This window comes from Telmatherina bonti (genome assembly GCF_933228915.1).
Source record: "Telmatherina bonti genome assembly, chromosome: 15".
NCBI classification, from domain to species: domain Eukaryota; kingdom Metazoa; phylum Chordata; class Actinopteri; order Atheriniformes; family Telmatherinidae; genus Telmatherina; species Telmatherina bonti.
Genome location: NC_136613.1, coordinates 23,981,489 through 24,005,622, shown reverse-complemented (window position 1 = coordinate 24,005,622; position 24,134 = coordinate 23,981,489). Strand labels below are relative to the sequence as shown.

The 24,134-nt window shown below is 37.2% G+C and overlaps 1 protein-coding gene across 1 annotated transcript; it reads left to right on the top strand.

Moving 5' to 3' along the window:
* Positions 1-1,280: 1,280 nt before the first annotated feature.
* Positions 1,281-19,492, top strand: asmt (acetylserotonin O-methyltransferase; the record flags this gene model as incomplete). Its single annotated transcript, XM_079254435.1, has 8 exons — positions 1,281-1,382; positions 1,887-2,061; positions 2,479-2,608; positions 4,295-4,363; positions 7,832-7,950; positions 14,967-15,107; positions 17,916-18,038; positions 19,275-19,492. The coding sequence occupies 8 exons, from the start codon at positions 1,281-1,283 to the stop codon at positions 19,490-19,492; spliced, it is 1,077 nt and encodes a 358-aa protein (XP_079110561.1).
* Positions 19,493-24,134: the final 4,642 nt, after the last annotated feature.

Sequence of the window (24,134 nt, the reverse complement as noted above, 5' to 3'; positions counted from 1 at the left end):
ACACTTCCACTTTAATGTTACTTGTGCCTGTTGTGGCAAAAACTGTTCTGCGTATGGTCATGATCTGCTAGAGCATGTGTTGCACAAACTGGTAAAAATAAAAATGCTAAGCTGACAGCTTAGTTTTTCCTTGATGAACATTGTTGCTTTGTCTCTGTAAACACATGGAAAATTACCACCCTTTCATAGACATGAAATTAACTTTGTGCACCACCATAGTGATTCTGAAGAGATTTTTGCTGAACACTCATATTTCAGCATGGTGAGCAGTGTGTCCTCAAATAATTTAAGGAAATTGAACTAATAGACAGCAAAAGAAGAGGGTTGCAGCAAATGAACATTGTCTGAAGTGATATCTTTTAAGTGAGAGGAGGGAATCTTGAAAGGTGATAAGACCTGAAAAATGCTGTACATTTCATCCAGCTGTTATCCAAAGCCTCTTCAGAGGGCCATTTTATAAAACCACTAAGAAAAAGGATCAGAGCGAAATGGCTGATGTAATGACACAAAAACATTACTTAAAAATCAAATGTTATGGAATGATGAGTCCTCCTAAGACCCAAACCACAACTTTATTGAAGAACTATTCTTGCAGACTATTCAAAATGATAAAAGCTTGTCAAAGGGAGATCAGAATGTGTTGAATAAAAGGCGTCATTGCATAATTCATGTAAAACATGCATCTTTATGTTCAAATACAAATTATAACTTAACTGCTTCTTGAGCTAAAGAGAACCGACAATACTTGATCTTTTGGTCATGAATGAAAATAATCAAATACTTCACATTTTTCTACTGTAATAATTAGACTGAATAGTGTGTGCAGTCTCATCAAATCATGCAATGTGACACATTACAGTAGATTTAATCTTACCTCCAGTATCAGAGCTATGAAAAGGTTTGATCATGTCACTTTATTGATCATATTTTCAAGTCCAAGAATCTTTTCAGAAAGCCAGTCTGGAATGTGACAGCAGTGGTTGAGTGATAATGAACAAGGCAGCAGTGTTTCCACAGAGTTGTTTCTTTGTCTGCCAGACTGAGCCCATGCTCTAATCTGGGTTATCTGGCTGTAATCAGCTTAGCCCACTGCTACTCTCACTGCTGCTGCTGGGTGGGCACTTTGGTTTTAGCCTGGTTCCACCTTCACCGCAACTCATACAAACATCTGCTGAAGTGACTCCAAGACAAAGGAGACTTTAAAGGGAAGTTCACTTTACAGGCACAGGAGGCTGAAGAAACTCCCCGTCCAGTATTCCAGTAGGAGTCCTGTCCACACCATGGCTGCATGTCAGGAGATGGGCTCCACTGAAGGGGCACCTGCTGCAGACTTGTATCCCAGAAAAATACTGGAGTACATGGAAGGCTTCCTTATCTCCAAGGTAACATATTCATGCTGCAAGTTATTGACATGAGATTGAAATCATGTTGACCTTTAATTTGTGATATGTAATTTAATATTTTATTATTATTAGCTGTGTTGAGATCAGGAGTCCATACGGGTCACGTGACAGTTAGAAAATAGTTCATTACCTTGTTTTGTTTGTTTAGTTTTTTTTTCAATTGCTTTTGGTATTTTGCATTTAACAAGCAAAACACATGATTGGAGTTTTTCTTCCAGGTTGATTAGTCACATGACTCCTGCTGAACCTCTTGGCCTCTGTAAGGATCAAACTTCTGACAGATCTAATATCAAAACAGAAACAAAAATCTGCTTTAGATCATAATGCCGTCATATACTTGAACGAAAAAAAGCGTTTTTTAATTGTTTGATTGGTATTAGTCCCTCTTTTTTTTCAACCAATAAACTATGTTGGATTTATTGTATTCCACTCTCTTCTGCTTCTCATTTATTATTTCCACTGTGTCTCCATCCTGTGACCCAGACTGTGTTCACCTCCTGCGAACTGGGTGTTTTTGATGTGTTACTGGGTGCAGAGCGCCCTCTGTCTGCAGAAGAGATCAGTCAGGCGGTGGGTGCCAGTCTGGATGGCACACAGAGGCTGCTGGCCGCCTGCACAGGCCTGCAGCTGCTCAGCACACACCATGAAAATGGACAAGGTCAGAACACACTCTCAGAAATAAAACAGTAATTACCAACTTCTCAGGGTTATTCTTGTGCTGTAATACTGATTGCAAATAATAGTGATTTTTTTTTCGGTTAATTTTTTCTATTTTAATTTAGAATTAAACAACACAAATGTGATGTGACAACAAGAATTCAGTTTGCTAGAAATAAAGGAAAAAGAGCAGTAGTCCTGATGATGATGATGATGATGATGTACTTCATTGGCTTGCATGTCTTTGTAGGTTCGACATTCATTATTGGCCAATGTCTCACACACACACACACACACACACACACACACACACAACTCTGCTTCACATCTGTTATGTCTGCTGATGTCTAACACGTAAAAGGTCACGCTGTGCACTCACACCTGCACTCATTCGCTGGTCTTCCTCCACCTGTTTCAGTGTTTTACAGCAACACAGAGCAGGCCAATGTCTTCCTCACTCGCTCCAGTCCTTTGTCCCTATACCAGTCCATCCAGTACAGCTCCAGAACCATCTACCTCTGTTGGCACTATCTCACTGATGCAGTCAGGTCTGTAAAGTTTAGTCACTTCTTTTTCTTTTTTTTTAAAGATTCACTGTTGTTATTTGGTTTTTGTTTTGTATAAACACAAACATCACAACTTTACAAATAAGCAAAAACAACATTTGGAAATAAAAACAGAACGAGCGAAAAACAGGTAAAAGATAAAAAACCAACATATTCATGGAGGAGCCATATGTTTGCACTTACTGTAATGCTAATACACAGGTTGCTGGAGATTTATAAAGTCTTTTTGTTTCCCTTTGGCTATATATATTCATCTTCCCAGACTAATTCAGCCTGCAAGCTCCTTCATCCACTGTCTCAAAGAGAGAGCATGCATACTCTTCCAACAGTGCAATTATTCTCCTGGCTTGAAGAAGTCCAAAGTCCAGTAATATAACCTTTTTCTGTGTTTTTGTGAATCCCGGTAAATTCTATACATACAGAGTTCAGCACCTGCAGGTATTACACAGGTACATTACACAGTCACTTACAGTATACTGCAGTGTTTTAGACTGTGTGTTCATGGTTTGTTTCTGTCCCCTTCAACAAGTCTGACAGCAATCTATATCTATATGTGTGTTCTTGGGTATCGCTTCTCCAGGCATCTGATTCATCCATCGCTACAACTTTAGAAGAAGACATCAAAGCTGACTTCCTCTAGTTTTGTTTATAGTGGAACACAGACAATCCATCCAGATTAGGACAAAATGTAGTTTTTTAAATTGTGAATATTTGATCCAAAGTTGATCAAAAGTTAGTGACGTCATCTACAAACAGATCTGTAACTTCCTGAATGCCTGTTGCTTTTCATTATCTAAATCCTCCATTATTTTTGCAGTTTAGTCAGTTAAATCTATACCAAGCTATCCCATTTTTTAAAAAATTTGTTTTAAGTTTTCTTCTTTTTTCATTTAAATGTTTATTATATACACTCTTCAGTTCCATAAAGTGGTGAGATCTAATGCAAAATGTTAAATGTAAAAGCAACTAATCCCTTTGGATACCATTTTTCAGCAAGCAGGATAACATGTCAGGTGCCACCTTAACCTTACATTGTGATGCTTAAAGGACTTCTTAGCCTATATTTAGTTTGTTGGTTTGACATTCAAATGTCAGTATGGGATAAGTAGGGAGTGGGAATGAGCTGTTGCAGCTGGAGGAGAGCTGTGCTGCTGGACTGATTTGCTACACTGGATTCAGAGTAGATTATAAAACAAAGACACCGTGCCAAACAGATGAGGAGCAGGGGGCTGCAGTTGAGGCACGGACACTGAGTTACAGCTTATAGCTTAGTCTGGGAAAGGGCGTCTCGGAAACTTGGACATTGTTTTGTGAAAGTGCAAAGGAGAGAGAGAGTGATGTCATCATAGATAAGTGGTTAGCCTTAAGAACCACAGGCTTGGTTTCCAGCCTTGTGAATGAGGATTTAGATCTATTTATGTCTTAACATTTTCTTTCATCAAGTTGAAGCTCACCGGCAGCTCTAGACTGTGTTTATTGTGATCAAGCATTGACAAAAACTAATAATCAGTGCATGTACAGATGATATCAAGAGCTGAAAAGCGATTTGATCTGAATGTCTTTATTCTTCCTGGAATAATTTGAAAAAAGAAAAACAAAAAAAGGTTTATTTATTTATTATTTATTTATTTCAACCATTTATTATGTGGCTGTCTGTATATTTTCCAGAGAAGGAAAAAACCAGTATGAAAAGGCTTTTGGAGTCAGCTCAAAAGATCTGTTTCAAGCTCTTTACAGGTAAGAAGCTGTCTTAGTGTCACACACACACACACACACACACACACACACACACACACACACACACACACACACACACACACACACACACACACACACACACACACACACACACACACACAGAGGGAACCTGTTTTTGTTCATTTACATTCCATCCCCGTCTCTCCATCTAAAGCCTGTCTGTCACCATTTCACTCTTCTCTCCTACAAAAAAAAGGAAAGAAAAGAGAAAACCTACTGGTGGGATTCATTAGAAGGCAGGAAAGTGAGATGGAGGGAGACAGAGAGAGAGAGAGAGAGAGAGAGAGAGAGAGAGAGAGGGTATGGGCAGTGATGTGAGGAAGCTCGGGGCAGAGAGAGAGCTAAAGAGAGAGAGAGAGAGAGAGAATGGGAAAGAGTGAATTGCATCTGCCATTGTCCTTGAGGTCTGTTGTGTTTATAGTATCTAGTGCCCACTGTTTTCACGCGTCACTGATCTGCTGGTCAGCAGTTTTCAGGGGTCATCACACTCGAAAATTCACACTTTGTTTGCTAAAAGATTTTGATAAGCCTGCCTCAGGCCATGTGCTTTAAAACACTACCAGACCCCAAAGGACAAAAATCCATCCACAGCGAAACACGAAGGAATAACCTGCTAAAAACATCTTCCCTTCTTTCCACATCTGTGGCACCATTTTCTAACTCACTGCTCTTTGATAGAGAAGGAAGAAGAAGCTAGCATGACGATTTATGTTTATATTTTACATGTGAACAAATAAACATGTTTCAATTTATCAGTCTTGAGCCTACGTCTTTTTACCAGTTGCATTTTACTCCTTAAGTTGTTATGTTTACTCCACTTTAAACAATGTTTTTTCTTTTTTTTTTTTTTTTTTTTTTTACAGTAACTGGTTATTTGGGCTTTTCATTAAATCACTATAGTTCATACAGTATCAAAATATTTTCTAATCTTACATTCTTTACAAAAACAGCTGATGTATCAATGGGAATGACTTCATGATGAAAGATAGCTCCAAAATGTACGTAAATATTTCAACTATGAACACAAATTATAATATACTTCTGGGTAGGAATTTGCAACTTGCATTTATTTAAAATTAAAATACCCCACAAGATTCATATCAGCACCTTTTGCACAGCTTATTTAATGTTGAGAAGCAGTTGTTGGTGCCTCTTGATTCCCCCTGTGAATAGTGTACGTAAATTAAAAAAGGGTAACAACCCCTTAAGTCATTCACCACGTTCTTGGAGCGCTGCAGCAGGAGCTGCATGATTCAAAGCCGGCTGGATGACTCAGACCCCTGTTTGCTCATCACCATTTAACCAGTCATGCTGCACCTGAATGACTTACGGCCATGTCACTTCTTCAGCTTGAATTCTAAATCCAATGAAAACAGAAAGAGTTGGAGAGAAATTGGGGGAATGGGGGGTGAGGGGTCAAATCAAGATTCAGCACATCTTTTAATATAAAAAAAACAAACAAACTTTTTTTCTACTGATTTGGCAGAGGTGGAGGTGAGTTGGAGCCTGACTTGACTCAACTCAAATCAAATCTGTATTTAGAGCAGGGGTTCCCAAGTCCAGTCCTCGAGATCTACCATCCTGCAACTTTTAGATGCATCTATTCTCCAACATACCTGAATCAAATGGCTGAATTCTCTCTTCTGCATATCAGTCTCCTCTGCAGAGGCCTGGTGACAAGACATTTCATTTGACTCAGGAGAGTTGAACAAGGCTTGCATCTAAACGTGGCAGGATGTAGATCTTGACAACTGAACTTGGGCCCCCTTGATTTAGAGGTTTCTCTTGGAAAGTAGCACCTGGGGCCAGGTACATTATTTTTTTAGCACCTGCTTTGCTGGAGTTCCACTGAATTGAGTTGAGTCGAGGCAAAAATGTAATGTCTACAGACTGCAGGTCACTTCTTATCCAAGTACTCGTCTGAATGGCTGTTCCACAAGAACCCCAGATTGCTGCCTGCTGCCTGGGAAAATATAAGTTTATGGTAATAGTAGATATGGTCCACTGTATTCACCACATACACAAACATTTTAGACTTGGATTCTTGCAGGCTTTTTATCTGGCAGTGTTAATAAAGATGTGCTGTTTGACAGATGACGTAACTTCCTGTGATTACTCATATTCACTACTAGACATCTTTCAGAAAACAAATCAGTTGACTTTGTTTTCTGTTTGCTTTCTGAGTCCCTCGTGTACAACCACGCTGAGGAAATGCCAGAATTGAAACACATCTGCTCCTGTTACCCTGCTAATTACAGCTGTAATGAAATTTATTAATGTGTGCTGACATTTCCACTCATTACATTGAATTCTATTGTGATAAAATGCCAATCTTCTTTTTGTTGTTTACTCGTATCCATCACCAGTACATTTGCATAGTAATTTTATACATTATTAACAAAGTCACATCTGCAATGTGGAGATTTATCTGTAAAAATAAAAAGTTTGCACTGTGGCTGGCATTTAAAAAAAATTACACATTTGCATGACACATCTGTGTAGCGTGGCTTTATATATGACAAACATGGGAGTTTGTTGAATGTTTAGTGTTATTTAGCATTTATGAATAATCCAATTATCAACAAGCCGTCAGTCTGAGAAAGTTGATGCCTTTCAAATATTCAGTCATCATTATTTAAACATGTTTCGTCTCCCTTTTCCATCTTTGTCACTGATAAGATGGCAAAGCCTGAGTAACATGACAGTATTCAACTGTAACTCAGTGGAAATATGACACGGCCCTGCAGGGAAGCTGTGGATGTATGGCATTTGTGCAGATTGAAAGACAGAGCATCAAAGTTTTTAATGATGTATGTTAGGATGGAATAACTGAGCTCAGCTCTAGTAAACATACATATATAAAAACTTTATATAGTGCTTAAAGAGCATTTAATATCTCATGCGCAAAGTGCTTAATATTCAAGCTGACAGTCTGGTATTTGGCCTCACAGTCATTTTATCTTTTCACATTCAATGCTGTCAGAGTCCAAAGCCAACAATGAGTCACTTTCAAAGTTCCTCTGGATGTCATTGTGTCATCTGAAGTTTGCTTGAGTATCAGATGACTGAACACTTTGCTACAGTAAAGTTTGGATTTAAAAAAAGTAGTGCTACAGGAAGGAGGATGTGTGTGTTTGGATGTGTGTTGCCCTCATGGTGATGCTGCTTGATGAGGTGGAGATTCCTCAGAGCAGCAGTAGTCACCACAGGCTCTTCTGTTCTGCCACACCCTGTCTGTCACACACAATAATACATGGTGTCGCCGCAGGGAGAAACTTTGTACATGGGCAAAGTCTGGATGTGTGTGTGTGTGTATCTTTTAGCACATTGCCCCCTTAGGTGACAGCTTACAAAAAAAAAAAAAAAAAGCTATGGATGATTTAGCTTCAGTCATAACTGAAAGAGGCACATATAAAAGTAAGTTATTTTCTCTGTGTGTTTGTGTAGGTCTGATGAGGAGATGGTCAAATTCATGCAGTTGATGAACTCTATTTGGAACATCTGTGGTAAAGACGTGATCAGGGCCTTTGATCTTTCACGTTTTAAGGTCATCTGTGACCTTGGAGGTAAGTGCTTCATTTGTATGTTTATTGAGTCCTCGTATCAAATTTCCATAAGGTGGGGGTTCATAATAATGAACATTCAGTATGAGTGTTAACCGAGCGACAGCTGGCTCAGCCTCATATATTTATAACACATGATCAATGATGACCTTTATGAGCCCCACCCACACAGCTTTTTTTTAATGAATGACTTTAAGTACATTAATTAACCTTAACAGCATGCACATCTTAAATTCACCTCTATCTGGAGCTCAAAGACTTGAAGTTTTAAAGTCCTGACATTATTGCCTTGTTATGTTTCAGTGGGATTTTAATTTGTCCCACTGTGGTTGGGACACAGTTTCAGAAGCATTTCCATCCTGATAAAACCAGTGAAAGGAAGCACTGGTTAGTGGCAAAACCATTGAGCAAATCAAACTTACATTTCCTGATGTCTCTTTTTGTTAGCATCTGGCTTTTGAATGAAAAATGCTGAACAAGTCTGAGAAATTTCTCAAGGCCAGTGTTGCAAACACTAAAATAACAGAGACAGTTAGTCTGCACCACTCCTCAGATACACCAAAAAGCTTGAAAGCTGAATAACTAATATCCAGGGTTAAAGGTGCAATGCAGTGAGCAAATCAGCAGCGTAATCTGTTAAATAATCCAGAAGTACTGAAGCAACTTTCTTCATGTCTCATTTTGACAGATTCAATATGTGGGTCATTTAGGTTTTATGACTTGTTTGCTTACCAGTTTGCATGCTGGACAGATATGTATTTTAAAAAAATCTACAATAGGTGAGAAATAATGATACGATTAGAAATGATACGCTTTGGATGTAGATCTTAAATCCAGATCAAGGATCCATGTATTATGATCACTGTGTGAGAAAATTGAAGACCTGTTTGATTTAAAGATGAACAGATAATTAAAATCTTGTCACAGTGATGAACTGCCAACCAGGATGTATTCTGCCTCTCACCCAGTGCTTGCTGGGATAGGCTCCAGCTTCCCGCGACCCTTAATTGGACTAAGTGGTTAAGAAAATGAATGAATGAACAAAATCTTGTCAATTGGTTCTCTGTCGTCATTGATGAAAGTAGCTCGAGATCAGATCGATCAAGAGGACGATAAAGGCTGACATTTGCTGGTTAGCATCTTTAATTAAAAGATGTCTGTGTGACACAAGACAGACTTTGACTTCATATTTGGAATACCATTTTTCTAGATAAAACAGAAAATTCTGCTTTTTCTTTGATATTCAGTGATTTTAACTTCTAATCTTAAATATTTAACATATAATAAAGAGAAAATATCAATGTGTTTTTTTTTACGTTCATTTGAAAGCTGAATCAGAAAGCTCTCGTCAAGAACACTTAAGCTCCTCAACAAGGAAAATTCAGAGTTAACAGAGTCAGAGCAGAGGGATATTTTTCTAAGACTGAGCCTCACCAAACAAATAAAGCCTGACAGTTGAATTCAGCTCTTTTTTTCTCAGTATAATGCCTGAAACATGTGACTTCAGTGTGTAGCTAGTTTGTGTCAGATTTGTTTAGTTTGGGGATTTTACCAAATGACTTGATATATTTTTGTTTTCAGGCAAATAAGAAGTGTGTGTTTCATTGGGAAAATAGGGGACAAAGATTTACCACTCAATAGACTGATTAAACAATGCATCTGCATAAAACTGTGTGAATCTGAAACAAGATGTTAGTCTCCTTTTTACCCTCAAACTGAGGGTAAAAAGAAAGCTTTGTTCATCACTCTGTTTGTTCTTCTTTGTTTCCTCAGATTTCTTTTATTAAAAATTCGGCTTCGAAGAGCAGATTCCTTACAAAAGGAATTTACATAGAGAGAAAAATAACGTGTTATGGAAGAATAGACTTAATAGTCATAATATGAACTATGGGAGGGCACAGTTTGCAATGAATGTGAGACATGCAAGCAAGCAGTGGAGCAGAATTAAATAGGAAAGATGGAACAAGAACTAGAATAGCCTTGTCTGACAGATACTGAATTGCTTCTTTTCACTTTATCTCATTCTACATTTGGAGATGAACATTGTTTCGGCTCATGTACTGTCAAGTTTATAACATGATTTACCATTACACCTCGTCATTTATGGTCATGAGATGTTGCAACAATCAGATTAGATTAAGTGAGACAGGCGTTGAACAGACCCTACTACTGTGTCACACCGCCACCCCACAGGTGGGCCACCTGCGATGTGTGCCACCTCAGCTGACCACACAGGGGAGCTGTGGAGCCACTAAAAGCACATAATGTCTGTCTCTGTGTCTTATCTCACTGTTCTGTGACTCTCTTGGCATGGAGCTGTATGGTCATGCTTATGCATGAAGCTGCATCACCAAAAAGTGTGTGTATGTGAACAGCAGGAGCCTGAAGGGTATGACTGTTGCGTCCCATGTCGACCCTGTCTCTTACACAACATCTGTTGTGCTCTGCACACCTGCTGCTCAAGACCTGTCTGTGTCTTGCCAACTGTCAGACCAATGAGCTGATTAGGTCTCTGAAGTATTAAAGCTATATTAGAGAGACAATGTCTATCTAGCAAACACATAATGACTTTTAGCCCCTATGGATCCAGCAACATGATTCAGACTCTGTTTAAAATGGATGAAGATGGCGACTTGCATTTTTTTCCTTTCCCCTCGCTAATCTGGAATCTTCTCCGGGCCCAAGAGCATCATTCAAACATTTGGTGCTCTGTGAGAGTTGATCTGTAAAGCTGCATGTGAGGACACAAAAGTCCTCAACACTGACATCAAACTTCTTGAGAAGATTACCCAGACAGCAACACTGCGAAACCTCCTGAGAATCTCAAAGTGAAATCCTCTGCAGCATTTAAGGCGGATGGATGTTTGTGTGTGTTATGTGTGTACTGATAAGAGTGACTTCTTCACACTAGCTCTCAGCGCTCATCCTGTACACAGAGTACAAAATATTTTGCCGCTTTACTTAAATAGAGTTCTTAGATATTTGTTCTTGAATTCTTATTTTATTGCTCATTTTTTTGCACATTTCCTTTATCAAGGTTTCAGGTTGTGTTGATATAATAACATATCATAACTTAACATAACTTAAAACAAGAAGGAGAGTTGGCTGTAATAAATGTAATATCAAATATATATATATATATATATATATATATATATATATATATATATATATATATATATATATATATATATATATATATATATATATATATATATATATATTTGATATAATATCAAATATATATATATATATATATATATATATATATATATATATATATATATATATATATATATATATATATATATATATATATGTCAATGTTAAAAAAAAAAGGAGCCAACAAAAGATGGAAAGTCCCCAAAAGGCATCAAATTACAGATTAGACATTCTTCTAGCATGTCAAAAAAAGTTAGATCTTATTTCCATCATTTAACCTTTCAAAAAAACAGAACACAAAAAATGGCATCTGCAAAAGTTTGGGCACCATGCAGAGTTAGTACCTTGTACTCCCCCCTTTGGCAATTATGACAGCTTGTAAATGTTTTTTATAGCCAGCCAATAGTCTTTCAAATCTTGTTTGAGGTGTCTTCACCCATTCTTCCTTGTAAAAGTCTTCCAGATCTTTCAGATTCTGGACCGTCTGTGACGCACTGCTCTTATAAGGTCTCTCCATAGACTTTCAATTATGTTGAGGTCAGGAGATTGTGAAGGCCATGGCAAAACCTTCAGTTCATGCCTCTTGATGTAATCCACTGTGGATTTGAGGTGTTTTTAGGATCATTATCTATTTGTAGAAGCCATCCTCTCTTTAACTGCAGCTTTTTCACAGATGGCATTACGTTAGCATCCAAAATTTTCTGGAATCCCATTGAAACCATTTTTCCTTCTACTCATGACATGTTCCCTGTGCCACTGGCTGCAATACGCCCCCAAAGCATAATTGATCCACCCCCATGCTTAACAGTAGGATAGAGGTTCTTTTCATTAAATTCTGTGCCCTTTCTTCTCCAAACGTGCCTGTGCTCATTCCAGCCAAAAAGTTCAATTTTAACCTCATCAGTCCACAGAACTTGTTTCCAAAATGCATCAGGCTTGTTTATATGTTCCTTTGCAAACTTCAAATGCAGATTTTTGTGGTAAGGACGTAAAAGAAGTTTCCTTCTGATGACTCTTCCATGAAGGCCATATTTGTACGAGTACCTCTTTATAGTGGAATGGTGTACCGTAACTCCAGTATCAGCCAGATCTTCCTGGAGGGATTGTGCAGTCAAACTTGGGTTTTGACTTGCTTTTCTTACACTCTTGCGAGCTGTTCTGTCTGATATTTTTCTTGGTCTTCCAGATCTTGCTTTAACTTCCACTGTTCCCAATGACTGCCATTTCATGATTACATTCGGAACAGAGGATATTAGCATCTGAAAACACTTTGCTATTTTCTGCCACCCTTCTCCTGCTTTGCAAGCATCAACTATTTTCAGTTTCAGTGTTCTTGACAGCTGCTTAGAGCAACCCATGGTGCCGATTGTTGAGGCAAGGTCAGATGAGTCTGGGCATTTACAACCTTTGAGATTGACATCACCTGATCTTTCCAGACACTAAATGTAAACAATCCAGGACACTGTCAAGTGCTCAGCTGGTACTAACTCTGCAGGGTGCCCAAACTTTTACAGGCACCATTTTTTGTTTTCTATTATTTTGGAAGTTTATACGATGGAAATAAGATCAAACCTTTTTTTGACATGTTAGAAGAATGTCCAATCTTTTGTTGGCTCCTTTTTTTAACATTAAAATAAATTTTCACCAGGGGTGCCCAAACTTTCGATCATATATATATATATATATATATATATATATATATATATATATATATATATATATATATATATATATATATATATATATATATATATATATGTACACATTCTTTTAATTGAGTTAACTGCTGGAATCACACAGCAGTATTTGATGTCTTGAGTTCCAGTGGCAAATGCCCTGCTTTGAGGTGTTTGGGTGAGCAGCAAACGATTGCACTCAGGGGAAAATACATAAACACATACAGAGAGTTAACACACAAAGAAAAGTGAAAAGAGCGAAAACAAAACATACACTTTTTTTTTTTTTTTTTAAAGTAAGCAAACCATAGCAATAATGCATCAGTACTTGTTCTGTGAAACTCAGAAAAATTCAGGCAGCCATGTATGATTGCGGTCTTGAACAGTGTAGTGGATTCTTGGTTTTGCTCTTCCTTGTTGCTCTTTGATTTTTTCCCCTCTGCTGACCCCCGTTTGATGTGTGAACCACATAGTAACCCCTGTGTGTGTGTGTGTGTGTGTGTGTGTTGGGTGGGTGCGGGGGCCAGACAAAGCTTTGTAAAAATACAGACTGATATGGTAGCAACAGGTCACATTGGAAGATAGCTTGAAGGAAAGCTTGCCCTGTATATGTACACATTAACCCATATACATACAAGCACACATGCACACAGATACACTGACTGGAGTCTTGCTGGCTTTGTACGTTTCTCAAAGTGAGATCCTTTGATGCTGTATTCAGCATCACAACCTTTTTCCACCCCTTCCAAAAATCTCCATAAAGCTCTTTCTTTTGCCCAATCCATCTCTTTTGTCTCTATCACTATGTGTCACTTTCTCTTTCATTCCCTCCATATTAAATTCAGTTGGCTTTATGAAGCATGAAAGATGATAATAATGCTGCCAAAGCAGCAACTTGAAGGATTTATATTTTCATATTAAATCCCTGTTTCCACCCTCATGTGTATGTGTGTGTATTTCAGTGTTTTAGTTTCCATTCAGTTGTGTAACATACTGTTGAACAAGAATTGTCCCCATGAATTAAAGTAGGTTTAGTCTATGGCTATAACTGTGTAATTACTGACAGGTACACACACACAGTTCCATGTAGCTTCCATGTAGTAAAAGAAGTTGCAGGTTGTTGTAAAAATTTGCTTACAGTGGCCGCAAGACCAGGATGAAGGAAGCTTCTTTTGATCAGTATTCTGACATTATAAAACATACAAACAAGTGGGAAAGCATTATAATTTGAAATTTATGACAATCCTAAACAGCTCCATAACTGTCCAGAAATGGTTTTCTGTACAAAGAATTCAAGATGTTAACACAATGGTGTGATGGAAAAACAACTACCTTACATGGATACTGGAGTCGGTTCACAAGGCTGATAAACATGCCACTTAATTAGTCAATCCATGACTAAAAATCAATCAATCAAAGATAAGACTAGATGAATTATCATATTACACAGATTTGCACATTTGACCCAGTCTCACCATCTAAACTAAAATGTTACCTGACTTTGTCAGCTTGTCCACCTAACACACAGTAGATCTGCTGATTGGACAGCATCCAGTTCATATGGAATCAATCAGTTGTTTCTTGGTGTAATATCGCTACTAGGTGAGAACTGACAGACAGGTAAGGCAGCAGTGAATTTACCTCTTAATTTAAAATTTCATGCATTGTGCCTGCAGTTTGAAACTGGTCCTAACGTTCGATTTAAAAGCTTATGCACATCTAAGGCTGCCTGGAATTTGATCAGTTTTGCAACTAATGTCAGTCTCAAATGATGATGGAAAAATACTGCCACCCTAAAAGCTTTAAAGTTAACATGGATAAAAACCAGGAAAATTACAATAAAATATTCATGTTTTGAAATTGAGATGCTTTAATCAAACTGGAAGTTAGCTGCTAATTTCACATAAAGCGTCTGTCTCTCTGTTGCTCTACATTCAGTTTAATTCCCTCTTCTCTATTAGGATTGTTAGATGAACCATATTCCCAGTGCTGCCATATTTAACTGAATACTAATCGAGCTAATAAATAATTGCGTTACACCTGAAAGCATCTATTCCACCCATGTAGCTGTGTGTTGTGTGAGTATTTGTGTGCAAAGTGTGTAAGAGAAGCGCTACCTTGTTAATGAAGGTTATGTGTTCACCGTGCCATGACTAAAAGTAATTCTCTCCTTCTCTGCAGGCTGCAGTGGGGCATTAGCCAAGCAATGCACGTCAGTCTACCCAGAATGCACTGTGACGATCTTTGACCTCCCCAAGGTGGTGCGTATGTCACGGGAACACTTTGTCAACGAGGCTGACCACAGGATAAGCTTCCATGAGGGTAAGATCATTACAACTGGGTGAAATCATTTGACATTTATTGCAGATTAAGGGCAGTTCAAGTGCAGTGCTTTCTGGATGCACAGACATTGTTGAAAAAACTGAAATCTCTCCAGGGAGCCATGATCTATGAGAGAATAAAGCACAATCAATACACACAAACAGAGATGGATTGAATCTCGTGAAAAGTGTTTAATTTCCCAGTGAAATTAAACTGGCAGCTTGGAGTCAAATTACCTGGAGAGGGAAATGAGGATAAAAGCAACTGAACTTTTTCTTTTTATTGGTTGTGAAAGATGTTTAACCTGGCTGGTAAGTGTAACTCTTCAGACGTGAGGGGTCTTTGAGGTTATAGGCACTACTGACTTACCTGTACATTGTATAGCTCCTACAAGTCTTTGTCAACTGTGAGTTGTTTACCTGTGTGACCACAACCGTTGTGGTCACACGGGTCCAGCCTAGGAATTGTTGTGAAACTCATAGATGAAAAGCCAGAACTGAACAAGACTTTCAGATGAGAAGTGAAATGTCTTCAAGAGCCAAGATAAATCAGTCCAATATTTTCTTTTATTAAAGCCATTAGGATCAGTATGACTGAAACTCTACACCAACAGGTGACGGAAAGTTATGGTGAATTTAGAGTGAACCTCCATCGCACACTGAAGTGATTTCAGGTTCTTCTGTATGCATTTAGAGAACATCTTCCTGCAGCAATAGTCTCCTCTTTGCTCAATATAACCGAGTTTTTCATCAAATCCAAAGGGGAAAGGACTCATGATTAAAGAAACAAAAAGTTTTAGATATCAGTTATAAATACAATGACTTTGGCTACAAAACGTGTCACTGTTAACCTGGATTTCTAGTATAGTCAAATTAAAATACCTGCATTGTTATTAAAGAACAAACACAGTAGGACACAAGGTGCTGCCTGCCATAGCTCTTACTGTTAAACTAAGCTGCTTCTGTTGGACTGAAATCATTGTATACAAATCTGTCAGTGTGTACCCAACACTTCCTTTATTGTGTTGCTTCTACACTACAGCAGCTAATGTGGGGAAAAAAAGCTTCACAGCAGCTGGTAATCTTGAGATCCTGCGGCCAAAGTCAGTTCCTGCCTCTCCTGCTGTTCTCACAGACGTGTTGCTGAACATGAAAAGTGTTGTCACGTGGCATTTTGTAGCCTTAAATTGCATTATTTCATTTCAGCTTAGATTTTATTTATTTAAAAATGCACTGGCTGGCTAAACAAGCCCTAAAACATGACTTTCTCCCAGTAACCACACTGTTGAGCAAGTGTTGAGCATCAGCTTAAAGACTGCTGTAATCAATGTAGGTTGGAGTAATTCATTTTCAACAAACATCATCCATGTTTTATTAATTATGTTTAAGAGCGTAAACCTCCAATTGAGTTATGTCTTATTACTTGAAGGCTTGTCAGCAGAATTAATGATTATATGAAATAACACATAAATGAAGAGACGCCTGTAAACCAGTTTAGGCAGGCTAACTAGAGTCCTCAGAAACACTAATATTGCATAGTCTTCACACAATTGTGCAACACACTTAAATCACTGTGATGCATCAAAATCATTATTAGTCTAATTAATATTTGCTCAGGCTTTTACAATACTGATGACGTTAAGGGAGGACCAGGGATGGATCTGGCCACCTTTAACAACCAACAAGGAGGCAGCTCATGGGCCTCCTCATTTACACATAGCTAACTTATGGACTAATGGACTGTTTCCAGCCACTGTTGCATAGAAAATAAACTTTTTTTTTTTTTTTTTTTAAATCAACTGAGACAAGGTAAAATACATTATAAAAGTGAATAAAGAACATACTGAAAGGAAAACACGTTACTGCTTCATGAAACTTCTTAGTTTGTTTAGATTTTTTATGGCTGTAACACTTCTTAAAAATGTTGGGAAAGGAGCATCAAAAGCTGGAGATTTAAGTGCCTACTTATGGAAATCCCTGCGTGGACTTAGGAACATTGTAGAAAAAATGTATGTGAAAACATGATTGTGAACATAGTGCTATGTATTAACCACAAATGCAGTTTAAACCTCTGTCATTTGCACACAAGATGCAGAAGTGGTACCAACTTCTCCATGTCAAAGCTCATTTAAAATGGGCTGAGGCGAAGTAGACAATTGTTCTTTGGACAGACATATTCCATCCATCCATTTTCTGAATGGCGACACAGTGGTAAATACAGCCATGTACCTTGTTTTTAATTGTTTTGTTTCAAAATAAAAAATGTTTTGGGATCATCTATTTTTTTTGTGAAATTATAAAATATATAATTTTCATCATTCAATATACTTTCTATATTGTGTTGATGATAAAATATTGGTTCATGAGATTGAAAATTATCACATTATCTTTTTTATGTACTTTACAGCATTCTAACTTATTTGGAACTGGGATTGTAAGAATAGCCAAAATACTTCATTTAATAACCATATATGCTGAACAGGAAAAATAACAAAACAACAACGCACGGGTCTCCCCATTTACAATGATGCTGTCTACCTGGCAAATCCTAGTTTTCTTTTTCATTTGTGTTGTAACACAAAAACACTTCAGGTGCATCACCTTCAGCATCAGTTTCTAAAGGTTTGTCTTAAGTTTGCCTGACAATATCATTGTATTGTTATAATATATCAATAGATTATATTATATCTATGTTGTTATCATTACACCTTGTTTCTTGCTAATAGTCTATATACCAGAATTGAAATATAAGTATTGCATATTCTTTCAGTATTCTAGGAACTGGATGCATTTTTGTATGTTTTTCCAGGAGATTTCTTCACAGACTGTCTGCCAGAAGCTGACCTCTATATTCTTGCCAGAATCCTCCATGACTGGACAGACGAACGCTGCATAGAACTACTCTGTAGAATCTATAAAGCCTGCAAACCAGGTCTGTGTGCGTGCGTGTGTGTGTGTGAGAGCGTGTCTTTGAGTGAGAAAGGAATACTTTTTTTTCCCCTGCTGCTTGAAATGAGATGGCAGATTGTATCCCACAATGCAGCTGATCCCAGAAAAAATCTGTCCTTCTGGCTTTGATCAAAGTCAGACACACAGACACTAACTCAGCTGGCGCAGCAGGGTAAAGATAGGAGAAGGGAAGAAGAAAAAAATCCACGGGCCTTTTTGTATACAATCACAAGTGGAAGTAAAAATATTAAAATTGGCCCAGTTGTCATTTGTCACTGCAATGCTTCAGTCATCAGTGGGTTTCATGGCTACATTCTGTGGCTGTCCTGCAGGTTTACGATGTGTTCCTGCTTCAACACACCTTACTCAAATTAAATGGATCCAACAGCCTATCATCAGCACATTAGCTGGTTAAATGGAGTCAAGTGTATTTGAGCAGAAATACATGGAAAACCTGCAGGATTATGGCCGTAGAGGACCTTAGCTGGACACCTCTGGTGTAAAGTCACAGCTGCTGTTCTTCACAACAACATTTTATATGAATGTTAAAATTGTTACATCAACTTCTTACAAGTTTTGCACATGTTGGTTTACAAAACTGGTGTTCACATATGCACTGTTTCCTAACTTTGCTACAAATACATCCTGTTATTTAAACTGACAGTAGAAAATAACAGATCCGAAAATGTGAATTATTAAGCTTGTCTAATTTTAGTTAATGACCATTGAGGGTAGAACATATCAGGCTACTTTGATATGCAGTAGTGTAATACCTAATAAACTAATTAATATTATTATTAGATTAATGAAATGAATGAATGAAAAATACTTTATTAATTCCCCAAGGGTAATTCAATAAATAAATATGATACGTACAGATTCTGAGACATTTGGCATCACTTTATGGTGTAAATTTTGTTCCAAATCCTGTGAAACACAATCTGATTTTTGTCTTCCTAATGGGCACCAGAAAGCAGAAAACTACAATATGGAGTTTTGGAAATATCACATGGTAATAAATGCTATCCCCCCCAAAAGTAGTACTTTTGTTTTTCACATTTTGTTAAAGGGATAAATATTACCTCATATTAAAAAAAAAAAAAAAGGACTCATCTTAACATTTTTTCATGGGTTTAGTGGGTCTAATGGGTTAAGGTAGATAAGATTTACCTAAAATGTGAATAAAGAAATAGACAAGATCTTTCTGTTCTTGCTGCAGGAGGCGCTGTGTTGCTGGTGGAGGCACTGCTCAATGAGGACGGATCTGGTCCTCTGACAGTGCAGCTCTACTCCTTGAACATGCTAGTCCAGACGGAGGGCAGAGAGAGGACAGATGCTCAGTACGCTGCCCTGCTGGCTGCGGCTGGCTTCTCCAACATCCAGCACTGCCTAACTGGCAAGATCTATGATGCTGTTCTGGGTCACAAGGAGACATGAGAGATAAAAAGAAATAAATATCGTGTACCAAGGCTGATGATGCGCAACTGAAAAATGGTTTTACTTTGCTAACTTTTTCATCAGCCGTCTTGATGTTTTCCTATTGAAATTTAAATAAAATCATTTAAAAAAATTGATTGTAGTCTGTGGAATGTGGAGCACAATGTGCCATCAAATTTAGAACTGGTGGTAAATTAGACAACTAAGTCAAATTAGATAACTTGGGTCAAAAAAGTAATCTTTATGTCACATATGTGTGAAAAAAATACAGTTTAAATTGGTAAAACCATATTAATACACACATGTAAAAACATTTAACAACAGAGGATGACTGGAAATGAATGAAATGATCAAATACACATGTAAAAAGAAAAACGAGGTTTAGATCTGTTATGAGGATGTTGCAGGGTGTTATGTCTGACTCATCCTTTTTCCTGCCACCTTCACAAGTCATTGAACTGTACAAATGTCTGACTTCCTTTATAGTTCCTTTGATGTAAAACTTAATTCTTTAAAGTGTGTAATCACTCTCTGTTTCTGTTAAATGGAAGTAGAAGAGAAAAAAGTTCTGATGGGTAGTTTGACATGACTTACTGTTGCTGTGATGTGGAAATTCCTGTGACCGTCATTGATGGTGGGAAGTGATGATGCAGGCTCAAGACTGAGTTGGATGCTTTGGTCCTTATATTCATGTAGTGTTTATTTTTTCCTCCATGTCTGTTCTATACCTGTATTTTGTAATGTTTGCTTCAACTGTTTAATTACTTTTCCACTCATGCCAAGCTGGAGATCTTTAATAAAATGACATAATTTACTTTCACCACATTTTTTCCCTCTCTTTGATTTTATTGCGTTTCCGCTGAAGTTATTTAAAATGATCATATAAAAAGTACTGCTGCATAAAAGTGCATATACTATTACATTGATTGAGGTACAAAAAAAAACCCAAAGCAAACAAAGCACCCTCAGGATAAAAACTGGAGATGACATATTTGCATTTATTGCTTCTTGGTTAGGAAGAAGTACATTAAAGAAAGAACATGTAGAGTTTATCAGGACCATAACTATATGTTAACAACAGTGACTGCAGAGTCAGTTGACAGACTCCTGAAACATTTCAGTCTGAAAATCTTAAATGTAGTGGATACTGTTCCAGTGATAAAACTCAAGAGCACCTTAAGATAATAGGAGACATCATGGCGAAATACAAGTATGATCACAAATCTAAAAAGCGAAAAGCAAGAAAGCTGAATAGAAGTGGAGGAGAGTAAAACTTGAAATTCATAATGAGCTGTACAAGCAAAACCTGAGAAAACATAACAATGAGCTGTGCAAAGCTAGAGAGGAGTTTTTTTTTGTTTTTTTTTTTATTATCTCAGATGATTAACAAAAGTGTCAACAGTTTTTGCTCTCTGTTTGGTATGATTGAAAAATGTACAAATCCTCCTAAACAGCTCAGCATAGAGATCCTTTCTACTGAGAAATGCAAAGAATTTTCCAGCTTTTGAAGTTAAAAAACTGAAACAACTTGACTAAATAGTGATGCCACATAAAAATGAAAGTAATCTGTCCAAAACCTAAAATATCTCGCATTTTAATATAGTTGACTTAAAAATCATACAAGCTCAATGCTTGTATGATTGTTTAAAACGTCATTGAGCTTCAACCAGCTCAATGACGTTTTAAATGAAAGTGGAAAGTCAGGCTTCTAAACTCATCAAAGCACTGAAACAGCTCTGGTTAAAGTCTTATATGGCATTAGGTTAAATACTGACAGGTCAAGTATCAGTTCTGGTTCTGCTGGATCTCAGCACTGCATGTAATACTAGAAATCACAGAATCTGTTGCACAGGCTGTTATTTTGTTACGATTGGCAGCTATAAATCTGAATGAGTGACCATAATCCCTCTGGGGTCCGTCCTTGGACCTCTTCTGTTCAACTCGTGCTCCCTTTGGTTAAAATACTACAAAACTTAAAATCAATTGTCACAGTTATGCAGACGATATACAACTTTGTGTCTTTGTCACCAGCTGACAGTAGTCTAATAGACTTACTGTGTCAGTGTTTGGAGCAAGTAAACACATGTTGAAAAAAAATCATAATTAACTCAAGATAAAACTGAGACTATTCTGTTTTGACAAGAAGATCAGCATTGGTAAACACCTGGAGACTCAGGCTGTTACTGAAATTTGTAACCCTGGGTCATTGATATTCTAAGATCTGACTTTCAAAAACCATATCAAAACTCTCACTAAGAAGCTTTTAATCAGGTCAGAAACATCAACAGAATTAAAAGTTTAGTCTCCCAGAAAGACCAGCAGAAACCCATCCATGCGTTCATCTCCAGTAGACTGGATTACTGTAATGGTATTTTATCAGGGCTTTCTATAAAAAAGGATTAAACGTCTACAACTCATCCAGATGCTACAGCTAGAGCTTTTAATTAGGACGAAGAGATGTGAACAGATCACATCAGTTTTAAAATCTTTCCACTGGTTTCTTGTCAATCACAGGATACATTTTAAAACCCTAATGGTGGTTTACAAATCCCAGCAGACTGGGCCCAGAATATACTTGTGATATGTTCAGAGAATATAAACCAAGCAGAGCTCTTAAATCCAAAGTCTCAGGTCAACTAGTCCAGACCAGAGTCCAGACTAAACACGGAGACGCAACATTTAGCTGTTATCCAGCAAACATGTAGAACAAACTGCCAGTGGAGACTAAACTTTCACTAAATGTAAACAGTTTTAATTCCAGGTTAAAATCATTTCTTTTCTCATGCACCTATGCATAAAATCTGCACTGTACCTTTTAACTTATTTTGCTTTAATCATGTTAACGTATGATTTTACTGTGATTTTGCTATTTCTTGCTGGCTTTTGTGTTTTCTTCACACCATATGTTGTTTTATGCAAAGTACTTGTCTCATACATGAAATGTGGTATACAACCAAACTTACCTTGCTTTAACTTATCTAATATGCTGAATTCCAGCCACAGAGAGAAAAATCACCTGGTAAAGTGCCAGTGATGACATGAAACATGGAAGAAGAACAATCTGGAGTAAAATAACTTACAAAAAAAGTAAATTAATTGCTTAAAGTACTGACCACTTGAAACAGTGCTCAGAGCCAAAATACCTTAATTCCTCACTATCAAATTACAACATGTCAATACCCATAACCAGTCATGTTGTGTCCCCTGTTTGGAGAACTTAGAGAACATTATTTGATACACAAAACACAGTTGTCAATACAGAACACTTTAAGGCTATAAGTGACAGATGCTGTGAACCATAGTAAAATAACAAATTATTGCAGGAACATAGATTATATTATTTTATTGGCAACTTCCTTGCTCACACGCTCCCCTGTGTGGCATATTCTTTTAGTGCAACTGCTCAGTGTTGGGTCAACAAATTAAATCTTGTGGCATCTGAAGCAGGCAAACTTTGAGGTTTTATTTAACTGCATGAACAATGTTTTTATCTGAACAGTCTCAACAAAAAGCTGAGTAATACCAGCCTTGAGATCTGCAGGTTACTTGAGGAGATACGTTTTCCTTTGAGTGCTTTGAGGTTTGAGATTTTACCACTCAGATCCAACAACCTGGGATTTTCTCAGGTTGTACACTGCAATTTTAATTTTGTTTTATATTTAACTGTTTTTAAATGTCATAACTTCACCCTGCAGTATTGATCTTATTTCATATTGATGAAAAATCACAAGAATGTTCAATTTCCTTCTGAAAATAAGAAAGGGACTAGATTGAGAGAAAATACCAGAAACTATAAGAATCTGTTCTGTCTATGTGGTTTATTATACAACAATTTATAAGATCTAATTCAGACTTGGCAAGTGAGAGGACAGAAGTAAGTGCAGTGTTATGGTTGAGAGTATGAAGGTGGGCTTTTACTTTGGACTTTTCTTTTGGTGTTCTGACTGTCTTTCTAGGTTACTGTTTTCCACAGTTACTTGTTGCGAGAAAATCTCCTAAGTTTTTCTTATGTTTCATCTCCTTCAAGCGGTCTCAGTGAAAAGACGCTAAAAATAGTGCAAGCATGATGAACTATTACACTACCCTACACCTCATCACCATCGGCTGTGACCCTAATGATAAACATAAACTAGCAATAACAAATTTTTGACAATGTCAAACTAATAATAGAAATTATTATAATAGAAATGTATTTCTTAATTGGGCTGGATTCCTGTTTTTACTACCGACTGTGTTGAGAGTATTTGCATTATAAATGGTAAATTAGCATTAATAGCGATTGTGGTTGCAATGTAACATTTTTCAGTTCTAATGTTGTTTGTTAGCTTAACACTTTACAAAATGTGGTTAAGACTGAATTCAATCAAGAAATTACACATATAAACATCTTGTGTTTACGTGTGTGTGTGGCAAGCTGGAAAATGATGAGCATGATGGTGATGTCAGTATATGTAATTAAAAAATATGGTTGCTTCGATTGTGTACAGAAGTATTAATTTATTTTAAATCTATTTTAATTTTAATTTATTTTAATTTTCGAACTAGAAAAGCAATTGGAGAGCTCATTTCCATATCATAATTTCCTCCCTGTGTTATAGTCTTATATTAATTTTATATACACCGTTAGTCTCTTTGCTTATCA